Source organism: Heloderma suspectum, chromosome 2 (assembly GCF_057233095.1).
Source record: "Heloderma suspectum isolate Gila_16-S chromosome 2, 16-S_ref, whole genome shotgun sequence".
Taxonomy (NCBI): domain Eukaryota; kingdom Metazoa; phylum Chordata; class Lepidosauria; order Squamata; family Helodermatidae; genus Heloderma; species Heloderma suspectum.
In genome coordinates, this window is record NC_139459.1 from 232912664 (window position 1) to 232935814 (window position 23151).

At 44.1% G+C, this 23151-nt stretch overlaps 1 protein-coding gene across 1 annotated transcript in view; it reads right to left on the reverse strand.

The window, feature by feature from the left end:
- TECR (trans-2,3-enoyl-CoA reductase) overlaps positions 1–10103 on the reverse strand; it is a 47972-nt gene extending 37869 nt beyond the window's left edge. The window contains exon 1 of the mRNA XM_084838461.1: positions 10014–10103. Coding sequence (XP_084694587.1) covers positions 10014–10028 — 15 coding nt within the window. The 5' untranslated portion in view covers positions 10029–10103. The remainder of the gene's footprint in view (positions 1–10013) is intronic.
- Positions 10104–23151: the final 13048 nt, after the last annotated feature.

Here is a 23151-nt window from a genome sequence, read left to right on the forward strand (position 1 = left end):
GGATTATTTTACATATCTGAATTTCTTGCAACATGCCTGTTCAAACAAAAAGGTTGCAAAATGCATGCAAACTGCCACATGTTGAATGAAGCCACCTAATTCCAAGATTAACATGAATGCAAGGCAGACTAAGAGCAAAATCCTATGCATGTTTATGCAGCACTTAAGTCTCCATGGTTGAGTGTTTGTCCTTACAGGCTCTTTTTCACAGAGTTCTACACACCACCTCCTTTTCCCCTCCTGATTCCACTAACTGTGGCAATCTTTGACAACTCCTTTGAAACTGTCAAACATAGCTGTAGCTAAAGCAAAAGAGTGCAAAAAAGGGGAGTTCTCTATGAAGCACACATGCTGGGGGCTCGGGCAATTCAGGATTCTTAGCAGGGCACTCCCAAGGGTGGGGGCAATATTTAAAACCCTGGGGATCACCCTGCTAGGGGGGTGATCTGCACCCCTTTTCCCCACCTGTCAGCTGTAAAGGCTCTAAAATCAGCCTATATACAGTCCCCTCTTGTCAGTTACCTTGAATGTTTGACAGCTGAAACATACAAGGTTCCAGACAAGGCAAGCCTATCTATTTTGGACAGTCTGATCTGTGTCCTTACGCAACTCTTAAAATCCAACTTCGCGCATATTACTGGAGCCAAAAACACAGCCCTGTTTTGCGCAAATGAGAGTGAGCTCTCACTCAGACATGGGTGAGATCACTTGGGATTTCTGCTGCTCTTGCCAAGTGACTCGCTTGCCAATGCCAAAACCCACAATGGATTGGCAGTGCTGGGTTCAGATGACTCACCAACCCATCATGGGTTGAACAACCCCTAGAACAAGCCATGTGTTGTTAGGTGGCTTGTTGCCCGTGCACAAGCCACTCTGCGGGAATCGGTCTGGGGTCACACAACACAACCCATCATGGCTTGTAACCCACGATGGGTTGTCGTGTCATGCAAACCCAGTCATTGTATTCAGTGTGTCTTGCTCCCAGGTGAGTGTGCATAGGATTGCTGTCTAAGTGAAACTAGGCCCAGATTGTTCATTTTTTACTTCGTGCTTTGAAAAAATGGGGAGAAATGCATATGTTCTAAGCCCCAGAATCTAGGATTTTTTAGATTCTCACACGCTTAAAACTACTCTGGGGATAATCATAGATATAGGAACCATCTAAAAATTCTAATCTGAGCCACTTTTCCTTAAATGGCTCCTACTCAGCTGTGGCAACATTTTAAATGGGCCAACCATATGGGCAGGAACTGGTCACAACAGTCTTCCCACAGATCAGCACCCCACCTTCTGACAGGGTACCGATTCAGTGGTTGGAACCAGCATAGCCAATCTCTTCCAACGTAGTTAGGTCACTTAAGATACCCCAGCAGTGGAGGAGCTACTGACCAAAAAGCCGTTCTCACACACCTTGGGTAAAATTTATAGGCCCCCAACTTTCACACATGAACTTGAGCACACTCCGGGAGAGAGCGAAGGACAGGAAGGCCTGGCGTGCGATGGTCCATGGGGTCACGAAGAGTCGGACACGACTTAACGACTGAACAACAACAACAACAACAACAACAACTTTCATACCCATCTGATATACTTGGAATAAGACACACTAAATTTTACTCTGGTTCTTAAAAACATAGGCATCATGTCTTAGGACTAAAGTGTGATCTGAACCTTAGTCAAAACTTTCATATTCATCTTCAACGAACTCCCTCATCAAGAAGTGTTGCGCAAATTTAGCAATCATGGGATAACAGAGATCCTCTTGATCCCTTAACTGGTAAAAGAACAGAAAGCAGAGAGCAGGAATAAACGGCCAGTTCTCACAATGGGAGGGATGTAAACTGTGGGGTCAAGATCTGTATTGGAACTGGTGCTTTTTAACTAGTTCAGAGATTATCTGGAGATAGGGGTAAGTAGTAAGGTGGTCAAGTTTGCGAATGTCACCAATTAAGTTAGAGTGGCTAGAAAAAGAAGAGACAGCAAAGAGGTGTCCTCCAAAGAGGACTCTCCAAACTGGGGTAATTGATATTAAAATGGCAAATATGGTTCAATGTAAGCAAGTGTGTGATGCACATTGGGGAGGAAACATCCCAGCTTCACACATGCGCTGATGGGGTCTGAGCTGGCAATGATTGATCAAGAAAGGGATCTTAGTTTTGGTGAATGTCAACCCAGTGCAAAGCTGCTGTGAAAAAGGTAAGTTCCATGTTGTGGATCATTAGGAAAGAAACTGAAAACAAAACTGGCAATATCATATTGGGTAAAATCCAGCTGTTCCCCAGCACTAGCACTTATGATGTTGCGCTAGCATAAAGCAACAGTTGTGCAATGTAACTAGCACTTGCTAGGGCAATAGGGAAAAGTAGCAATTTGTCACCAAATTTCAGTGGCAAATAGCTGCCTTTTCCCATTGCCCTAGCAAGTGCTAGTTACATTGTGCAAGCATTACTTGCAACATCATGCAACATCATTAACTCTAACACTGGGGCACAGTTGGATACTACACAATGTCTTTATACTTATCTATGTTGTGACCACCCTTAGAATACGGCATACAGGTTTGACCACTGCATCTCAAAAATAATATTGTAGAGTGGAAAAAGGTGCAGAAAAAGGCAACCAAAAGGATCAAGGGACTGGAGCAACTCCCTGATGAGGGCATTTTAGTTTAGAAAAAAGGCAAGCAAGAGGGAGCATGATGGAGGTGTATAAAATTCTGCTTGGTATGGAAAACATGGATAGGGAGAAGTTTTCTCCTTCTCTCATAATGATGCTGAAGAGTGGGACATTTGGGACAGCTAAAAGTAAGTACTTCTTCACAAAGTGCATAGTTAAGCTTTGGAATCTACTACCAGAAGATGCAGTGATGGCCACCAAAATGGATGGTTTTAAAAGGGCTTAGACAAATTCATGAAGAATAAGGCTATCAATGGCTACTAGACATGATGGCTGTATATTACCTCCAGTATCAGAGGCAGTATACCTGTCAATACCAGTCACTGAAGACACCGAGTGGAGGGTGATATTGTACTCAAGTCCTGCTTTTCGGCACCTCAGAGGCATCCGGCTGGCCAATGCAGAAGAAGAAACCTGGACTGTATAGGCCTCTGGTCTGATCCAATATGGCCCTTCTTATCTTCTTATATTTAGATTCCCAAATGACAACACTCCTGCATGTTATTGATTGATTTGATTTGTACCTCACCTTTCTACCAAGAAAAACGTAAGTTCTCAAACTGACTCAGAGAAAGCCAGGCTTATTCTTACTTTTGCAGCTTACTGCATGGACACCAAAGAGGAGAGCATTCATTCTCAAAGTCAGATGCCTATAACAGTTTGCTGTTTCCAGGCCGAGAGTTACTAAAATAGAGCTACACTAAATTCGTTGAGAATCAACTGAGCTCAAGACGTTAGTGGAAATGTAGTGGAAATCCCAAAGTCTTCCTTTATGAAATCTGACAAACGTTGAGAAAGCACAACACAGGCTCAAGCGGGGTCTTCGGAATACATTACAGCTCTATTCTTGCACCAGCACGTATTGGTGCAAGAATACATACAAACTATGTATTGGGGCTCACTACTGAGGGAAGCCCTAATATGCTTCAAGAAATTAAAAGCTCTGGGGAACTCTGGACTGCCCCCTTACAATCAGCCTCCTCTGAAGGCAGTGAACTCTGCTTCCTGCATTGTGAGTTATTAAATTATAAGCAGGTATACTACCTGCCTTCATATTGTCAGATCTTACCCAAATCATTCATTATTGTGTCCAAGAGCTTGGATTTAGAGACGTCAGCCAAACCCATCTGAAACAACTTAATGCATTCATCCCTGGTCTTTGTGAGGATAGATCTGCCTGAGAGGTAGGGTTATCTGGCCCAAGCCAGCCCATCAAAAGGGAGAGGAGGTGGGAGAGAGACTGAGCCATGGCTCAGTTGCTTCTCTCTTCTGTCACCTTCCCCATGTGGGGACAGTCCCCAGACTGAAATCGGTTCCCCAGCCCTGTGCTACCTTTTTATATTGCTAAATGGATCTTAGTACCAAGAGGAGGGGTGAGCAGAATTTCAGGGCATACTATATTTTTCACTAGCACCCCAAGGTCCACCAACCAAAATAGTGGCTAAAGAAAGAGGCCACAGAATTACAGAACAAGCTGCCTATGACAATATGATCAGCCCAGGAACTGGTTTTCAAAACTGGGTCTCACAAAAAATCCTTCCACACACAAATTGGCTCCTGTTTTCCCCCAAACTTTTTTGATTTCAGCAGTCTGATTTAAGAAGAAAAGAAAGGCTTTTTGTTGTCACTATTGTTAAAACACTGTGAGTCAGAAAGCCTTGCTGATCTACTTCAAATCATCTGGAGATCCATCAGTAGATCTCAATCTAACTTCTTCTCACCCCCAACTTAGATAATCTTTGCTATTTATCATGTGCATGTGTTATCTATATACACCTTACTTTTTACTGACTATCAAAAAACAAAAACCATAGTTAGTGAACAAAAATCACCAGCTAGCCGAAAGCTGCAGCATTTATTCTACGAGTTTTAAACATTCAGCTTCTGGCTGCCAATTAATAACGAAAGATAGAAGTTATATATTACTAGAAGTAAATGGGACAGCTATCTATTAGTATTTGGATGTGCAATTCTGGAAGTCAGTTTGCTTATAGGGTGAGCTTACGATTATTGTTCTCATTAACAGCCCATCATTAGGATGGGCAGTGTGGATACATGTGAGCCTTATCAAAAAGGACTGGATGACCCAATGGCATGGGTGGAGGACACATTTTGCCCTTACTACAACAGTATTTCAACATGTGGTTTAATGCTTTCCCTGTAGGAATGAACTACAACTACTCCCTTACAAGAGAGGGAAAGTAAAAAGCAGCACTTGGAAACACCATTGGTTTGTGAGCTAAACCTGCTTCCTGCCAACTATACCCACTGGGCATCAAGCCTTCTCCTATGTGCATAGCCTCACTGCGAGTTATTTCTAGACCACACTGCGGTGTGACTCGAGTGTTGAGAACTGCCTTACATGTAAGGTTTTTTTCCTCTCCATCCCCTGAACCTCCAGCTTAAAAGAAGTGCTATAGAAACATTAAGGGTGCAATCCTATCAGGATGGTTGTAAGCCTCCAAACTCGCTTACAGCCATCCAATGAAGAGCAGGAGGAGCAGCGAAGGTGATCTTCGCTTCCATGTTCCTCTCACTCTCTGTTTAGGCTTGACAGGCTTTTTTGCCTGCCTAGGTAGGATGTGTCAGAACAAGAGGGAAGGAGGTGTGGAAGGCCCAAAAATACATCGTAAGCCGGCCTCCCAGTCCCTAGCCCTCCCTGCCCACTTTTGCAAGCTCAGCGAGGCAGCTGATATGGTTCCTTCTGCGCCAGCTGCGAGGGGAAGGGAGTGGGGACCTCAGATTCCTGGGCCAAGGTCAGAGCGCTCTCTCTGACCTCGGACCCAGGAATCTGAAATATCCTATGGCCCTCCAGACTCTGCCTAAGGGCCATAGGATTGCTCCCTCCACAGCTGTAACAGAGGACTAAGCAGCACTCCTAAATGGCTTAGGAGCAATGGAAGCAGCTGCTGATTTTTCAAAGTCTTCAGTGCCAGGCATAAACAAGCACATGAAGCAGAGAGGAATTCTAAGAAGGCAAAAACAGCAGCGGCTTCCTACATATTCCATCCTGAAGCACACCTCTGTCCCTTTCACCACCCCACCTGCCAGGAAGATAACAACAAATGGCTCCAGTGAACAGCAGAAACAACATCCATTAGCCAGCCTTCACCAACCTGGTGCCCTGCAGATGTATTGGACTACAACTCCTATCATCCCCCAGCCAGCATGACCATTCTAGTCCAACATATCCAGAAGGCACCACATTGGGGAAGGCTGCCTGAGGCAAACCTTCCCTATTGATAAAGCAGGTTGAAATCAGAGAAAAACTAATTTATGAAAGGATCAACTCGAAACTGTCTGCAAAAATAGAATGATAACATGGAGGCAAGTGTTGAACTTATCTGCCCTGCCTGATGTAACTAGAGCTGTTCTTGTTGCTAACCAGCAAGGCTGAGCTCATTTGTTTTCTGTTTGGAAAAATGGTATCCTGAGTCCATTCTGGGAAGCGGGGTATTGCTCTATTCCAGATCAAGGTATTGGCAAGAGAGATATTAAATACCCTCCTGCTAAATATTCAGATAGGGCCATTTATCACACAGAATATTTGAGAAGCTGCTGAACTGGCTGGGCAGGCTGTACATATAGCCAATCTTAGTAGTGTTGCACTGCTAGGCATATATCCATTTACAGGACAGGTGCAAAGACCGCTCTGACCTCATGGCAGAAGAGACAGACTTAGCTGCTCAGGTCATTCTCCAGATTGCAGCAGAGCATTTTGCACACTTGCCTTTCAAGCTTCACTTACAAGTTACAAATCTTCAGTACAGTCTGGCACTAGCAACTTTCCACATTTCGCAACATTTTGCATTTTAAAAATTCCCAAACTTTCTATCTCCAGGGAACCCTTTCTTCACAAATCTGCCCACTAAGGGATTCCTGCACATCTGCCACCTCAGCAATGATGTGGGATGGAAATTTTTCCAGTGCCTAATTTTTCCACAGAAAATATTCCATTTCATAAGTTCATTAATAAAAATGAATGTATGCCAACTGCAGTACAGAATTAGGCAACCTTGGCAGTTTCAACGTTGTAATTAATGTTTTTCAGATAATTATCCCTGGCAAGTATATGAAATAATACATATATGTTGTTGAAACATTTCTATGTCCAAGTGAAATAGAACCAGTTTGTGACAGCAAAACTGGAGGTGCCACAACAACCTTACTGGAAGAGAGCTGAATTCTGTTGAAACAGATGAGTGCTGTCAGCATATCAAGCAAAGTTATTTGGGTTGCTAAAATTAGTGTGTTAACAGTTTTTAGTACCTTTGTTTAAATTTTAAGAAAAAAACAATGGAAGGGAAGTACGTGCTAATGTCTTTTTTAACAAGTATTCCAAAAATTTTTTTTCGTAACATTTAAATCACATTAAGTATGCTTTAATTTCCCCCCTCAAATATTTCATATCAAATACTTGCAGTTTATTAGGACAACAAATTAACACCAAGTACTTTTGTTAGCTTTGTTGTTTACTAAATACAAGTAAAATAAGCATGCTAAATTAGATCTCTTTGGGGCATCAGAACATCTTCTGATACAGATGACCGCACTGGGAAATTGTCTGGAAAACCCACATCCCTGCCCCACGGAGTCCCAATATGCTATAGAGGATTCTGGAGCATGTTATAGGGCACACGCTCCATTCATTTGGACACTAGCCAGGCCAACTGGGTATTAATGTTAGTTCCACATAAGTGCAGCCTACAACACACACAGAATACTCTTCTGTGCCTGCATGTTTCATGGGAACAATGGTAGTGGTGGTCAAGCTGTATTTCAGGAAATCTTGCCCACAGATCCTCTAACCAAGAAGCTTTTAAGGAACCCCAGGTTTCCCCAAAGCACAGTTTGAAAGCCACTGTTCAGACAAAAGCAATACTAGGCCAGAATCATTAGTTGCTCCTAAAGCAGCAATTCCCAAACAGAAAACAAGGATCACAGAGTGCAGTTATCAGACTGCTAGTAGCAGGAACAAAGCACAAGGGCTTAACAGTCTTTTAGGTTGTGTCAGATAACAGGGATCCCTCAAACCAAGTCCAAAAGCCTGTTAATCCACTCAAAACTTCCTTAACCAATATGAAATTAAAGTACAGACTATGAGCCCTAATTGTTTCCTCAGCAAGGTTAAAACAGAAAATAGGCAACAGAACCAGTGCTTTTCTACCCACCCCAAGGCTGGACGTTTAATGCGCAGGAGGCCGCGTCGTTAGCTTATACTCTCAAATAATGAAGATACACAAGTGCTTATTGTGGGTTTAGCTGGATAGTTGCCTCCTCTTCATGGAACTTGAACAGTACTTTTCAGCCATGAGTTATATTAGTCCAGCAAAAAATACAAACCCACTACTAGTGGGACCAACCAAATTTGCTCTCCTTTCTGGTGTCTCAATAAATTGCACCACCACACAGGTGCATGCAGGTACAGAGGGCAGAGCAGATCAATCTGTCCCACATGTGCCTGAAGCATGGACTGCAGTTGTTCCAGCTGAGGGTGCCTGGAAATCTACAAATACAGGAATTTCCTGGCTTGAACAGACCCTACGCTCAACAGCCAGTGTCCAAAAAGTGACAGCAATCAGTGCTGCTGAAAACCCTCAATCTTATAAACCTATTCCAGTTAGGTTCTTCCAACATCCAGTAGCTAGTTGTGTTTTAGATACATGTCCCTACTTGTCTTTCAATCTCAGAAAGATACTGACTGCAATGTATCGAGGCAGCAAGTATTTCAGACACCTTGCGCATGCATTTAATTTCCTTCTTCGGGATGGAATACACAAGATTTTCAGCCGTCCTGAACTAGGATGATCATGGGACTACAGCAATCCACAGCTGTACCATACACAGCCCAATCTCCTTCTCCCACCTAGGATTATTAGAAATTGTACAGCTGTAACACAGAATCCAGCTTTGTGTTCTTACGGAAAGCCTTACATAGATGCAAGTCTTTAAAATATATATTTTTAAAACCCAGCAAGGAGAATTCATATCCCCATACTCCTTCTGACACCCCACGCCAAGCCCTCATCTAGTAATTCCATTACTAGATGGAATGGTCCCTCCCACATTCACTCACTTGGTTGCTTAGGGAACGCCACCACCCAACACATGTTCACACATACCGCATCTGTTATCCAGTCTATAGCTACTAGACAGTATTCCATGTTTGCATCAATCCACCTGGCCTATTTAGATGAAATTTTGTGTGGAGGTGAGCAAGCGTCGCAACCTTTTCTACTGCTTTAACTGACATGTAGATAGACAGGCCATAAAATTAACACGTCAAGACAGCCTTGCACAATGACGGTGTTAAGTTTTGAGTTAATATATGCTCTCTTGAGCAATCAAAAGGAGTATTTGTGCCAAAGAACAGCAATATAACGTAGCAGCAACAGAAAAACAACAAGTATCTTTAATTGAAAAAATACAGATGAAGTCATATAAAATCTTCCACTCATTGTACCAGAAGGCATATACTCCAGTTTCAAGAATGAGAATTAAGATTTCTAAAGATGGCCCCTGAATTTTAACCCTTCTCTACTATATCTCAATGGACCTCTCCCTGAGAAATATCAGAACTTGACCAGTTTTAAAAAAAAGAATTATATGAAGAAGCAATAAGAGATACAGAAATGCATCTTTTCTGTGGAAACCTGGAGTATGGTTATCTAAAACACCTCAGGAAAATGGCTTGGAATATCTAAGGTCATTACTCATTGGCCACTTAAAACATGAAGAGAACAATCAAAAGGACATAGGAAGCTGTTCTCTGTGTGTGCAAGACAGTTAGTGCCACAATCAGCGCTAGAAATAACACAACATGCAAGGTAACATCCAAGGAAAATGAACATCTGGATAAAAAACGGGCATGAATATACATTTTAGTGGATCCACTTAGGCTGATGTTATATGTAATCTTTCCAAGTGTCACAGAATTCTTCCACAGGTATGAGAAGCAGCCTGAGTGAGAGGCTAAAGAGGACATGTCCTACAATGTATGTAGGACCTACACAGATATGGTGCAAAATGTATGCCAACGAAGTACAGAAAGGTTGCAAGTGCCTTAACCCAGATTAATATAAGAACCCTTACCCCTTCCCTCCAACACTCAGCGCATGCTCACGAGGCACCCATTCCCTATATGCACATGCGTACCCTCACTCTCCCGCCCCTGAGCACAACCCCTCGCGCATGCGTTTCCAACGAGGCACAATTCCACGCGTGCGTCGTACCCACCACCTCCCCTCAAGTCAGAGCGCGAGGAGCCGGATCACCCGCAGGACAAGAAGGCGGCGGCGGCCGCCCGCCGCCATTCCAGGACTCCGATTGCCGCTCACCTCATAGTACTTCATGGCTCTGCACTCGCCGTCCCCTACCGCTGCCACAGCCTGGCACCCTTCCTCCTCACGTGATACTCCAGCCTCATCGAGGGGGGGCGCGGCACGAGGATCAAGACGGCGAATCACAGGAATTCAGTCTCAGACACCTAGCCAATCAGAGAAATAGGACCGCCCCACCCGCCTGCGTACCCGCCCCAAACGTCCCTATGGAAACCCGTGGCGCGTGACAACGCCACATCCAACCAACAGGCAAAGTGGTAGGAATGGCAGACCGAGGAGGCAATCGTAACATCCGCGAGGTGAGGACGCGAGCCAATCAAGAAGCTCCACAGGAATGTAAAAGACGTTCACGATTCTACCACAGGTGATAAGGCGAGGCTGTGGCCGAGGGAGTCATTGTGAAAGAGTCCGCTTAGGCACGGGCCCTGGATCTTTTGAGTTGTCCTAATCGCCAGTTTTTTACATTTTCCCATTGACTTGCACTGGAAAACAAAAAAGGCCATAACTTTTTTTGTTTGTATGATAAATTCATGAAATTTGGAGGCGTGGTAGCCCCCATTGAACTGATTGAATCTCCCAAATTTCAGGCAGTTAGGTCTAGTGGTTTTTGTGCTAGTCACAGGTAAAATTTGCTATTTTCAAGAAAATCTTTCAAAGAGCTAAATTTTTTTTGTGCTTCCACATACATGCATGGAATTTGGGGACCTGGCAGCCCCCATAGAGATGACTGAGCCTGCCAAATTTCAGACAGGTTTAGTGGCTTTTGTGCTAGCCACAGGTAAAATTTGCTTTTTCCAAGAAAATGTGTCAAACCAAAGAGCTATAATTTCTTTGTTCTTCCACATGTTGGTGTTTATTCGGTCAGTCGCTTCCGACTCTTCGTGACTTCATGGACCAGCCCATGCCAGAGCTTCCTGTCGGCCGTTGCCACCCCCAGCTCCCCCAAGGTCGAGTCCGTCACCTCCAGAATATCATCCATCCACCTTGCCCTTGGTTGGCCTCTCTTCCTTTTGCCTTCCACATTCCCTAGCATCAGCATCTTCTCCAGGGTGTCCTGTCTTCTTCTTATGTGGCCAAAGTACTTCAGTTTTGCCTTTAATATCATTCCCTCAAGTGAGCAGTCTGGCTTTATTTCCTGGAGTATGGACTGGTTTGATCTTCTCGCAGTCCAAGGCACTCTCAGAATTTTCCTCCAGCACCACAGTTCAAAAGCATCTATCTTCCTTCGCCCAGCCTTCCTTATGGTCCAGCTCTCGCACCCATAGGTTACTACGGAGAATACCATTGCTTTAACTACGCAGACCTTTGTTGTCAGTGTGATGTCTCTGCTCTTAACTATTTTATCAAGATTTGTCATTGCTCTCCTCCCAAGAAGTAAACGTCTTCTGATTTCCTGGCTGCAGTCAGTATCTGCAGTAATCTTTGTGCCTAGAAAGACAAAGTCTGTCACTGCCTCCACGTTTTCTCCCTCTATTTGCCAGCTATCAATCAAACTGGTTGCTATAATCTTGGTTTTTTTTAGGTTTAACTGCAAGCCAGCTTTTGCACTTTCTTCTTTCACCTTCGTCATGAGGTTCTTAGCTCCTCCTCGCTTTCAGCCATCGAAGTGGTATCATCTGCATATCTGAGATTGTTAATGTTTCTTCCAGCGCTTTTAACTCGAGCCTTGGCTTCATCAAGCCCAGCACATTGCATGATGTGTTCTGCATACAGGTTGAAAAAGTAGGGTGAGAGTATACAACCCTGCCATACTCCTTTCCCAGTCTTTAACCAGTCCGTTGTTCCGTGGTCTGTTCTTACCGTTGCTACTTGGTCGTTATACAGATTCCTCAGAGGGCAGACAAGATGACTTGGTATCCCCATACCACCAAGCACTTGCCACAATTTGTTATGATCCACACAGTCAAAGGCTTTAGAATAGTTAATAAAACAGAAATAGATGTTTTTCTGAAACTCCCTGGCTTTGTCCATGATCCAGCGGATATTGGCAATTTGGTCTTAGTTCCTCTGCCTTTTCTAAACCCAGCTGGTACATCTGGCAATTCTCGTTCCATGAATTGCTGGAGTCTACCTTGCAAGATCTTGAGCATTACCTTACTGGCATGTGAAATAAGTGGCACTGTTCAATAGTTTGAACATTCCTTGGTGCTTCCCTTTTTTGGTATGGGGATATAAGTTGATTTTTTCCAATCTGGTGGCCATTCTTGAGTTTTCCAAATTTGCTGGCATATGGCATGCATCACCTTGACAGCATCATCTTGCAAGATTTTAAACAGTTCAGCTGGGATACCGTCATCTCCTGCTGCCTTGTTATTAGCAGTGCTTCTTAAGGCCCATTCAACCTCACTCTTCAGGATGTCTGGCTCTAGCTCACTGACCACACCGTCAAATCTATCCCCGATGTTGTTATCCTTCCTATACAGATCTTCCGTATATTCTTGCCACCTTTTCTTGATCTCTTCTGCTTCTGTTAGGTCCTTGCCATCTCTGTTTTTGATCATACCCATTTTTGCCTGGAATTTACCTCCGATATTTCTAATTTTCTGGAAGAGGTCTCTTGCCCTTCCTATTCTATTACCTTCTTCCGCTTCCAGCATTGCTTGTTTAAAAATAATTCCTTATCTCTTCTGGTGAACCTCTGGAATTTTGCATTCAATTGGGCATATCTCCCCCGATCACTGTTGCCTTTTGCTTTCCTTCTTTCTTGGGCTACTTCCAGTGTCTCAGCAGACAGCCATCTTGCCTCCTTGGTTTTCTTTTTCTTTGGGACGTTTTTTGTTGCCTCCTCCTGAACAATGTTGCAAACTTCTGTCCATAGTTCTTCCAGGACCCTATCTACTAAATCTAGTCCCTTAAATCTATTCTTCACCTCCACTGCATATTCATGAGGAATATTAGTGAGCTCATATCGGACTGATATGTGGGTCTTCCCTATTCTCTTTAGTCTGATTCTAAATTGTGCAATAAGAAGTTTGTGATCTGAACTACAATCAGCTCCAGGTCTTGTTTTTACCGACTGCATAGATATCTGCCACCTTTGGCTACAAAGGATGTAGTCAATCTGATTTCGATGTCGACTGTCTGGTGAAGTCCATGTATAAAGTTGTCTCTTAGGTTGTTGGAAGAGAGTGTTTGTTATGCACAGTGAGTTGTCTTGGCAAAATTCTATCAGCCTATGTCCTGCTTCATTTCGTTCCCCCAGACCATGCTTGCCTGTAATTCCAGGTGTCGTTTAACTACTCACCTTAGCATTCCAGTCTCCTGTAATGAAAATAACATCTTTTTTTGGCGTACTATTCAGTAGGTGCTGCAGATCCTCATAGAACTGATCTACTTCTGCTTCTTCAGCATCTGTGGTTGGGGCGTATATTTGGATCATTGTGATGTTAAATGGCTTACCCTGAATTCGAATTGAGATCATTCTGTCATTTGTTGGATTGTATCCAAGCACTGCTTTAGCCACTTTATTATTAATTATGAAGGCTACTCCATTTCTTCTGTGATCCTCTTGTCCTCAGTAGTAGATCTGGTGGTCATTTGATGTGAAGTGGCCCATTCCAGTCCATTTCAGTTCACTGACACCCAAAATGTCTATATTTAATCTTGACATCTCCCCAGTAACCACATCCAATTTGCCCTGGCTCACAGATCTTACATTCCAGGTTCCTATGGTGTGTTGATCTTTAGAACATCGGATTCGTCGTTCACCACCAGCATCATCGGCTGCTAGCCGTCCTTTCGGCTTTGAGCTAGCTGCATCATCACATCTGGGGCTAGTTGAACTTATCCTCTGTTCCTCCCCAGTAGCATTTTGACCATCTTCTGACCTGGGAGTCCCATCTTCCGATGGTATACCGACATATCTCTGGTTGTATTAATCCATTTAGTTTTCATGGCAAGAATACTGGGGTGGGTTGCCGTTTCCTTCCCCAGGGATCGTATTTAGTCTGACCTCTCTGCCGTGACCTTGGGTGTCCCTTCACAGTTTAGCTCATGACGTCATTGAGGTGCTCAAGCTCCAGCACCACGACAAGGTAACGATCTCCTTTGCTGGAGGTTCTTCCACATAAGTGTATGGAATTTGGAAAGTTGGCAGCCCCCGTGGAGCTGATGGAACCTGCCAAATGTCAGGCAGTTATGTCCAGTGACTTTTGTGCTAGCCATGTGTAAAGTGTCTTTAGGATGAGGTAGGGATGGTTGCATGGACAGGAATAGAATTGGTAGGGGGAGAATGCCCCCTACCATTTAGGTAGGATGAGGAGGGATGGTTGCATGGACAGGAATAGAATTGGTAGGGGGAGAATGCAAGTGCTCAGTGGTGAAAGAAGAACATTTTGCACATGCTCAGAGGCACTCTCTATGTAAGAACATAAGAAGAGCTGTGCTGCATCAGAACAAGCTCCATCTAGTCCAGCTTTCTGTTCACACAGTGGCCAACCAGATGCCCATTGCAAACCCACAAGCAGGACATGAGTGCAATAGCACCTTCCCACCCATGTTCCCCTGCTGCTAACACTGGTGAAATGTAAATAAATTCTAGTAATTCTAAATTAGAATGCATGTATATCCTTCAGAAACTCTGCAGGTTTCTTGCCTGGGGGCACCTCTAATGGCCTGTGCACTTTCATACAAATTTACCTAAAAACTATTGGGGAAGGGGTGAATGGAAGGGAAAGCAAATCACTGCCTCCCCCAAAATTGGAGAACACCCCTTCCATGTGAACTGCTGCACCTATCCTTCTGAAACTTTGCAGGTTTCTTACTTAGGTACAACTCTAGGCTGTCTGTAACTTTCAAAACAATGGTCTACAAGGAACATAGGGAGATAAGTATGTCCTCTTTTGGAGACCTCAAAATGTCAAGGCCACTCTTGCACAAAAACCCTTGTGGCTATCATTCTGAAATTTGGCAGACATGATCTCCTCTGATGGGGCAATGAATCCTGAAATTTTTATCCAAATCTTCCAAGGAATTGAAACGGTATTGGCAGTTCCCTTTAAAAGAAAATCAAAATATAAACCCTGCACCTATTTTCCTGACATTGGACAGGGGTAATCTCCTTCTAGGGGGCTACTATGCCTGAATTTATCCAGTTCTGACCAAGAGAAAAAAGTTACACGTTTTTTTTCTAATTTCCCATGGTAGTCAACAGGAAGCATAAAGACTATTTTTTCTAAACCTTTACTCAGGTTTGGTGCTGAGCTGAAGTGGTCCAACTACAAATTCCCCAAGCAGAAGTGGGATGTTTTCCAAAATGCTGAATTGGGGTCTGAGTTGAAGTGGGGTGGGGGGATCAGTGCACACTTCTTATGTATGTATGTAATCTATATACATACGCAAGCACACTGTATGCACGCAACACACACACACACACATATATATATATATATATATATATTAGACGTTCACTTAGACTCGTGTGTGTGTGTGTGTGTGTGTGTATGCAAATTTGTGTTATGGGTCTGTGCCCCGGATCTTTTAAGACCCTAGCAACGCCCCTGTCTGTGGCTATTGCCTTCCTGTGCATGGAACTCCTACGGGGCTCTCTTGAGGCTCAACACACATTTAGGGTCGGGCTGCGCAGGGTCAAAGTGGCCAGGATGGGAACTGATGCTTCCATTTCCGTTAGCCGAACAAGCAAAAGCTGTACAATGCGAGTTACTCACAGCCGTCATGACGGCTTTTTGCAGCTGATCACAGTATGCCAGACCCAAGTCGTTGTCCGATTGTACACATTTCAGAGTAAATTGCATTGAAATCAACGGAGCTTCTGTCAGAGGAGGAGCAGGCCACCTCCATTTCCTTTCTTTGGCAGCAATGCTATGTACACTTACTAGGGAGTGAGCCCAATTGAAATGTATTTTATTTATTTGTTTATTATGTATTTTTGTCCCACTCCTCAGCCAAAAAAGGCTCCTGGAGTGGCTTATAATCCATCAGTAAAACAAGACAGTCCCTGCCCACAGGCTTACAATCTAAAAAGACAGGACACACAAGGAAAAAGGAATAGGGAGGGCGGAAACTTAGGGCACAGTCCTATGGCTGCTAGACAGAGGCTAGGTGGCCATAGGATTGTTCGGTTTCTGGGAACCGACCTTGGAGCTTGCACCTCCCCCACCGCCTCATAGGCAGTGTGGATTGTCCCTGGGCTCCGTGTTTGCATGAGCAGCGCAGAGCAGGGCAAAAGGAGGCGTTCCCAGGGGCGGGGAGTACAGAAGTGCCAGTATGACACTTCTTTTGCGTCGTCTGGCCTCCCCCCACCTCCGAGGTCCCGTGGCTAGACGGCCAGAATTGGCCATCTAGCCGCAAATGCAGGGCAGCTGGAGCGCAGAGAAGGTCCTCTCCACGCTTCGGCCACCCTGCATTGGACAGGTGGTCACCTCTGAGTTCGGAGGCAACCGCCTATCCCAATAGGATTGCTCCCTAAATAAATTTTCAGCAGGGTTAGTGGAATGGCCCTGCTTCGTCTCTCATTCCCCCTCCCCCAACTGACTTACTAGATTCCCAGTAAACATGCGTCGGATAGCACTGAAAGTAGCGTACCTTGCTTTAGTTGACAAGGGGAACAAAGCCCTGAAGTGCATCAGACCTCCATATATGACATCTTTGAGAAATGTGACTGACAACCAGATCCTAATTATGTTGTTCCCACAAGGTTCAGTGAGACCCACTCCCAAGTCAACAAGCATAGACAGGATTACAGCCTTACCTAATGGGAGGCTGCAGGGGCCCAGAGTGCTTCCCCATCCTCTCTTCACTGTTTATTGCTGGAAGAACACTGGACTGAAAGGACCTGGCAGGAAACAGCTAAAGGTGCAGTCTTGCTCCAGTCAATAATAATAATAGGTTCTAAATTTAATCCCACAATGGTCAAATTACTACAGAAAGTTTAATTGCATCCCCTCATTATGGCAGCCATTAATGGTGCAAATATCTCGTTGAATCTTTCACAGGAGTTGCCAACCCTGCACTTGAAACAGATTCACTCCTCTAGTTTTCTTCTCAGTGTCACCTTCACTTGGTGATTTTTGGCTGTTGCAGGACCTGAAACAAGGCTTGAGACATCCTGAGATTGAACGGCCTGGTAAGGGTTAAAGCATAATGCATTGGAAGAAGTTTGTTTGTCCACCCACCTTTCCATTTAAAAAATCCTCAAAGTGCTTATAAGAATTTTAAAAAGCAGTAACACATCACACACACATGCACACAAATCCAAGACAGGATGCAGCAAGTAAAAACAGGCTAAAATCTATTCTCCAGGAAATCAATTAAATCTCAATTCAGCAAGCCAAACACGCCAGCAGGAAGGTCTTTACAAGACAGAGAAAACCATCAGAGAGGGAGCAAGGTGAGCCTTCTTAGGTGTGGTGTTCCAGAGCCTAGGTGCAGCTATGAGGTCCTCTCCCGCCTTTTTGACAGGAATGGCCTAAAGCATTCTTTGGTGGAACTCCCCTAATGGCTTTTACCCTTCTTGCAGTTGTGTGACAGAACCTTAAGTCATGTGGTGATTAACTACATCTGGAGGGTGCCGGAAAAATGTCTATAATCTAACAATATGGGCAAGCAGGAACAGGCACAGAAATGTACCGGATCTTTCCCATGAATCATGTGCACCCAGAGCTGGGAATCCACCAGTAGCACTTCATGTATCACTCCTAGATTAATTCCTAACCTAGCAAGCATCACAGCAGGGACAGGATTGCCTGGGGAAAATAATGTCTGTTTCCTCACTTAGGGTTGGGCTCCTTGTATTATAACGTTGTTAACTTTTTACTGGGTTAACCAAACCTGTGGGATCATCTGCAGTAGTTTACATCTCATGTCCTGTCGGGCAAGGTTGTTCCTAGTAGCAGTGAAACATCAGTCTGCTGGTGTTATCATTCTGCTATAACATACAGGGATTTTACACTGTAATTTCCAAATATATGTTGAGTTGGCTGCTAGGCCTTCAGTAGATCAGGAAAGGACTAGCTTGGCTGAAACAAGTGAAGGGAGGAGGATGGCTGTCAGGAAAACGCAGGGCTTCTTCACACGGAGCTTTTATCCTGCTATTGAGATTGGTTACTCATGGAAGTGTGTGGGTCCTTTAGATGACATCGTCAACCTCCAGGGCATCTCTCACACTAAATGACTGCACTAAAAAAATCCATTTTTAAAAAGACTGGAGATAATGTGCTCTCAAATTACAGCACTTGAGTTCCGCTTGAGTTCCCTTGTGAAAAGAGGAAAACCTGCAATAAGAGGTGCTAGACCACAGTGCCATCTAGTGGCTGTATAATTAAACATATGGAAGATTCAGATATGGGGTGGGGAGTGTGGTGGGGGGAGAAAGCATGTGTAAAGGGAGTTCATCGTGATCCTGCATTTAAAACAGAAGCAGAAAGCCGCATTTTAAATGCAGGATTTTAAGCTGGTGTAGAGATGCTCAAAGTAGCCCAATCAAGTTCATGCAATAAAAGTGGGTACCTCCCAAAAGTGAAAGTATAGAAATCCCATCTCCCCTTGCCAAACAATTACTACCGTACTTTCCTTTGGCTCCAACCATCCAAACTCCTCCTATTTGTTCTACCCAATCTCTGAAAACAGAAGTTCCTGCTATCAGCCATGATAGTTATATAGAACCTCCTTGTTCTGAGGCAGGCAGTGTACTTCTGAATACCAGATGTAGGGGACAACAGGGTGAGCACTTTTGTCTTGCCATGCCCTGCTTTCCAGAGGCTACTCTAGACTAGCTACTGTTGGACATAAGGTGCTGGACCAGATGGACAAAAGAGACTTGCTGACACAACAGTATATCAGAGATAGGGTTTGAGCCCCAAACATCAAACCACTCCTTTGATCCCACATTTGCTGTTGTAACACAACAGCCTTTTTACAGAAGGCAAATGAGGCTGAGAGACGTGTTATTTCCTCAAGGCCAAAAACTGAGTATCAGGCAGAGGTGAGGTCTGAGCTCTGTGGAAAGAATCCTTTAACTTCACTCCTAATGTGTTATGTGTACCCCAGAATGGCTTGTGTTTAGTATGAACCAGAGTTACTCCATGTTTGTACGCTAGGTCATCCTGTCTTGGCTCCACAGTCTTGTGAGAAACAGATTACAGCCTGTCAGCAGTTTCCCTGAGAATTGTTAGGGAGGATGACTTCCTCCCCAGGCTGCAGGCTGATAACATTGTACTTTGTGCAGTAACTGAGTGTCAGTAGCTGGCAAGCGTCCATCCTGTCCAAGGAGGGAACATTCAGCCCCTTTCCAGATAAAAGACTGTGTGAATGCCTCCAAGTAATGCAGCTACTAGAGCATGACTAGAGTTCTTCCCTATATGTGATGTATTTCGCTGTATGAAAGCCCATCCCACTGAACACGCGGGGCTCTCTGCCCCTTTGCTGACAGAGTGCCTTGCTGGCCATGCAATAAAGCGCTTTTAGATCCAAGAATCTTACCTGTGTCTAGTGTCATCCATTGTCCGGCTAGACAACAAACAAGGAGCGTGTTCTGCTCACACAACAGCTCCAAACATGATTTCCCCTTCAGTTAATTTACCCCCCAATAGGCATTTCCCATGCAGTTCCCCCCAAATCAATCCCCTTTATATTAGCCCACAGAACACTAATCTCCTGGCCCAAAAATATTAACCCAGGTCTCCCCTAAATAATGTTTTCCATTAATGTATCTTCTTTGATACATTTGATAAAATCTTTTAACACCACTTTTCCCCAAACCATTTTTAAAATATGATGATGATTTAATATTATTATTATTATTAAACACTTAAAAAGTACCTAACATTTTCTAAGCACTGTACATATGTTCAAAAATAAGACAGTCCCTGCCTGTAGGTTCACAGTTGAACAGATACAATATAAAAGGAATGGGAAGCAAGCATTGGAGCATGAGCTCCTTCTGTAGCTGATGGAAGGGGTTGGGTTGGTCTCCCCTTCACCATGATGTTCTTCCAGGGAGGCAGGGGAGGCAGCCTCCCAGTGGCCCTTGGTTTCCTGGCTAATGGATGTGGCCAGAGTTTGCTGCCCTTCAGCTCTCCAATCTCAAGGCAACTGTCAACTGGAGTGGACAGTCCAGCACTCTCTTAATTCCTCTTCAATTAAATTTAACTAATTTCCTCTCTGTCCTTCCCCTAAAAGAAAGAAAGAAAAATCCTCATGTTCCTCTCACCTCACTAATGCCTGCCCAGAGCTCTCCTCTTATGCAGCCAGTCCTTTGTTTCCTCCACTCCAGCTTAAATGGATGACACTCTGAGAGCTGAAAAAGGGGGCTACTGTGTAAAACAGTCAGCAACCACCTGATGTGCTAAGCCAGTCCAGCCTGGTGCCACCTTTCCCCACTCTTCCATATGCAGATCCCAAAGTGGTGCTCTTGCTTCCACTGTAAGAGCAGATGGTGGGACGGGGACCCTTTTTGCACTCCTATACCAATGTACCTAGAAACAAACAAACCACCATCTTAAAGGACAACAAAATAATGGCAGCTGGCTAATATTTTTTCCCCTTAAGATGGTGGTTTGGCATGCCAAGCTGTGTGTGTAATGAATCAGAGACAGGTGGACATTTTTACATCTGATGGATGAAACTTGGCACACAAACTGCTCAGAACAGCAGCCAACACAAAGGAAGCCAAGCCTCACAGGGATGATGGAATGCAGGTGTGTTGGAGTTCCCCCTTGACAGGCCTCAAACTGGGGAGGGAATTTCTAGTGGCAACCAAGAATGTATCTATGTTCACAGAATGCAAGGCACAGTTAACCAGTATTCATCATAAAAGTAGCACTGGTGATAGCGGCAAGGAAGACAAATTGAGAAGGAACATTATCCTGTTAAAACAACTGCAGCAAAACAAGTGCGTGTGTGCATACACACACAAGCACACAAGAAAAGAGAAGGAGGGCATCAGGAAATGATTACACTGTAAAAGTCTGTGAGTGCTTAAGGAAGGAGTCCCTCATTAATTTTAACTCCTTTGCTTAATCCTCTTTCCTCAGTAAATGTCTTTCATATGTACTCTCAGGTCAGAGGGCTATTTCAAGCACTAGTTCTATTAATATAGTTACTGGAAAGCAGTATAGGCAAATGAACAATGGCAGGAAATAACTTAAAATGCCAAAGCTGTCTGAGGCCAAGAAATATAGTTTATAATTTCTCCTCCAAAACATCTCCTTTTCCAGGAAACTATTCCAAATTAAATTGAGTTAGAGTCTCCTTCATATTAATTGCTAACATGTCATAAACAGACACAACTAACTATCCAGTGTTAGGAGGGGTATGAAGAACTACAGAGCCCAAAAGGCTGGAATCATTTCCTATATTCCCCTGATACTCTCAGACTATTATATTCCCTGAGCAGTGGAGAGTGGAAAGTTTACTTCACCCATACAGATTAATTCCAGAAGAAAAACTATGTTAGGTTACAATGCTAAAAGAGCCATAGGATAGCAGTGAAGCATGCACACAGTTTGAGGTATTTTAAAAGTTTTTACAATTGCTTGAAAAGGCAAACTGATAGTAAATGGAAAAGAACATTGCCTTTTCTGCCAAGTGGCCAGTTGCAGGAAAAAAAACTTCTCCTTCTCCAGCAGTGCACATTCTTCTCCCCTGGAGCTTTTGGGGGCAATAGAGTTCTTCATCAAATACATGAAGTGTATTTGATGAAGAACCCCACTGAACACAGAGGAGGGACCATAGTTCAGTGGTGGGGTACTTGCTTTACATACAGAAGGTCCCAGGTTCAATCCCTGGCATTTCCACTTAAAAAGTCATATAACAGCTGATGTTTTGGCTAATGTTAGTTTGAGGACACATTGGGCATTTCTTCGTAGTTGTTCAGTCGTTCAGTCGTGTCCAACTCTTCGTGACCCCATGGACCATAGCACACCAGGCTTTCCTGTCCTCCGCTCTCTCCCGGAGCATGCTCAAGTCCATATTCACTGTATCAGTGATGCTATCTAGCCATCTCATCCTTTGCCATCCCCTTCTCCTTTTGCCTTCAGTCTTTCCCAGCATTAGGGTCTTTTCCAGAGAGTTTTCTCTTCGCATTAGGTGGCCAAAATATTTGAGCTTCAGCTTCAGTATCTGTCCTTCCAATGAGCACTCAGGGTTGATTTCCTTTAGGATGGACTGATTTGACCTCCTTGCAGTCCAGGGGACTCGTACGAGTCTTCTCCAGCACCACAGTTCGAAAGCATCAATTCTTCAGCGCTCAGCCTTCCTTATAGTCCAGCTCTCACAGCCATACATTACTACTGGGAAAACCATAGCTTTGATTAGACGGACCTTTGTCGGCAAGGTGATGTCTCTGCTTCTTACTATGCTGTCTAGGTTGGCCATAGCTTTCCTCCCAAGGAGCAAGCGTCTTTTAATTTCATGGCTACAGTCACTGTCTGTGGTGATCTTGGAGCCCAAGAAAGTAAAATCTGTCACTGCTTCCATTTCTTCCCCTTCTATATGCCAGGAAGTGATGGGGCCAGATGCCATGATCTTCGTTTTTTTAATGTTGAGTTTCAAACCAGCTTTTGCACTCTCCTCTTTCACCCTCAACAAGAGGCTCTTTAGATCCTCTTCGCTTTCTGCCATTAGGGTGGTATCATCTGCGTATATGAGGTTGTTGATAATTCTCCCGGCAATCTTAATTCCGACCTGTGATTCATCCAACCCGGCATTTCTACACCAGCATAAAATCCTGCATTTAAAACAGGGCTTTCTGCTTCCATTTTAAATGCAGGATCACAACTGGCTCCCTTTCCCCACTCCCGTATCTGAGTCATCCATTATCTTTCATGGATCTCACTCCTCTTCTTGATGCTTTTCCTCTTTTCATGGAGGAACCTGAAGCGGAACACAACAGGATAATTTGATAGCTCATTATCTGCAATCTATTTAAAAACAGAACAAAGGGCATTTAGTGCAGGAGACGTCTGGAATGATCACGGCGTCATGTAAAGAGCCCACAAACTTCCATGAAGGAGCAATCTGAATCACAGGATAAAAGCCCAGTGTGAAGGAGCTCATTGAGCTATAAATGACACAATGCCATCTTATACAGGACACTGTCCTGGAGATGCGGATATATCATATGGTGTAGCTGAAAGCTCACTGTGGGGTGCACACACACACACCCTAGTTCTTTATT